Genomic DNA, 1,591 nt, shown 5'->3' on the forward strand with positions numbered 1-1,591 from the left:
AATGAAAGTGTTGAGATGAATGAGTGATCATATGCGATTAGATATAATAAGGAACGAAAATATAACAGAGAGAGTTGGAGTAGTATCTATTGTAGAAAAAATAGTAAAATCGCATATTAGGTGATTTGGACATGTGAGAAGAGGAGCGCCAGAACAATCAGTTAGGAGAGTGGATAAGATAGATGATAGATAAAAGGTGAAAGATAAAGAAAAACATAAGAATACTATATATGAGGTGGTCAAACGATATCTACATGTAAACGATCGCTCTTTAGGGATAATATATGATAGAGTTCAATGATATCGTTTGATCCATGTAACTGACTCAAGTGACTCTACCTAATGAGACAAAATTTTGTTGTTGTACACTTGGTATTTGCTAATATTTGTGAGAGAATACCTTTTTTTTTTTAATTATTCCGAGAATACTCTGATTTCATATGGTAGCCGAATAAAAAGCCAGATGCAACACGATTTTCTTTTTTGCTCACAAGTGTGGTAACTTATTTATTACAATTTTACAACTTTTAACAAATTCAGATCTAAAGTAGTCTTGTTGAGAATTTGAGCTTCTAATAAGTTATACCTTACCGATTGCCTCAATTTAAAATAGCCTTGTCAAACATTTAGATGAAAATACTAAAAACAAAACCTATTAAGATGCACTAAATCACATTTATGTTACAAATCAAAATTCACATTAATCTTACATAAGAACAATCCTCCAAGCATAACATTATACAAAGATAGAAGCTAGTACCCAAAAACAAATAAATATTCAGATAATAAGAATCTGCAAGCTACAACAACAAAAAAAGAGCCAATTGAACTAATAAAAGTCAGCACATTCAGAAAATAGGAAACAATCAGTTTTCATTTATACCACTGATAGTAAAAGCCTTACACCATTCATTCAAAGAGTCATAATCTCGTATCAACAAAACAAGTCCCTAAAGAGGGACATCCAGAAAATCGAATTTAAAACTAGGAAAATAAATCTAAACCCTAAAATCCCAAATTAAGAGAAGTTCATTTAGCCTCCAAATCCATAGAGGGTCCTGCCCTGCCTCTTGAGTGCGTAGACGACATCCATGGCAGTAACTGTCTTACGGCGAGCGTGCTCGGTGTAAGTGACGGCATCGCGAATGACGTTCTCAAGGAAGATCTTGAGAACGCCACGTGTCTCCTCGTAGATGAGACCGCTGATACGCTTGACACCACCACGCCTTGCAAGACGGCGAATGGCGGGCTTGGTGATACCCTGGATGTTATCCCTCAGAACCTTACGGTGGCGCTTAGCTCCTCCCTTTCCGAGGCCCTTGCCACCCTTTCCTCTTCCGGACATGGTTGATAGCTTTTTGTTGAGGCAAATAATACGATGTGGAATTAATGGGCAAAATATGACGAGTTAAAATGTGGAGGATCTGCGAGGTTTTATAAGGTATGATGGTTGGGTTGGGTAGTGATCTGTGTGACGGAGTTGTTTGTAAAGGGGGATCGTTGGATTTGGAATGCTTCATTTTGATTGGCTGAAATGGTAATGTAGGCATCGCGGGGGATTTGAAAATTTGGAATTATTTAAGGGTAAATA

At 36.9% G+C, this 1,591-nt stretch overlaps 1 protein-coding gene across 1 annotated transcript; it reads right to left on the bottom strand.

The window, feature by feature from the left end:
• LOC107642366 (histone H4) lies at positions 838-1,360 on the bottom strand. The gene has a single exon (XM_016345701.2). It carries the CDS (start codon positions 1,343-1,345, stop codon positions 1,034-1,036), a length of 312 nt encoding a protein of 103 aa, XP_016201187.1. The 5' UTR covers positions 1,346-1,360; the 3' UTR covers positions 838-1,033.

The sequence above is a fragment of the Arachis ipaensis genome, chromosome B01, assembly GCF_000816755.2.
Source record: "Arachis ipaensis cultivar K30076 chromosome B01, Araip1.1, whole genome shotgun sequence".
Lineage (NCBI taxonomy): Eukaryota > Viridiplantae > Streptophyta > Magnoliopsida > Fabales > Fabaceae > Arachis > Arachis ipaensis.

What these genes read in the sequence shown, in the direction of transcription:
- LOC107642366 (XM_016345701.2), bottom strand. Translation starts at nt 1,345, where the DNA reads ATGTCCGGAAGAGGAAAGGGTGGCAAGGGCCTCGGAAAGGGAGGAGCT.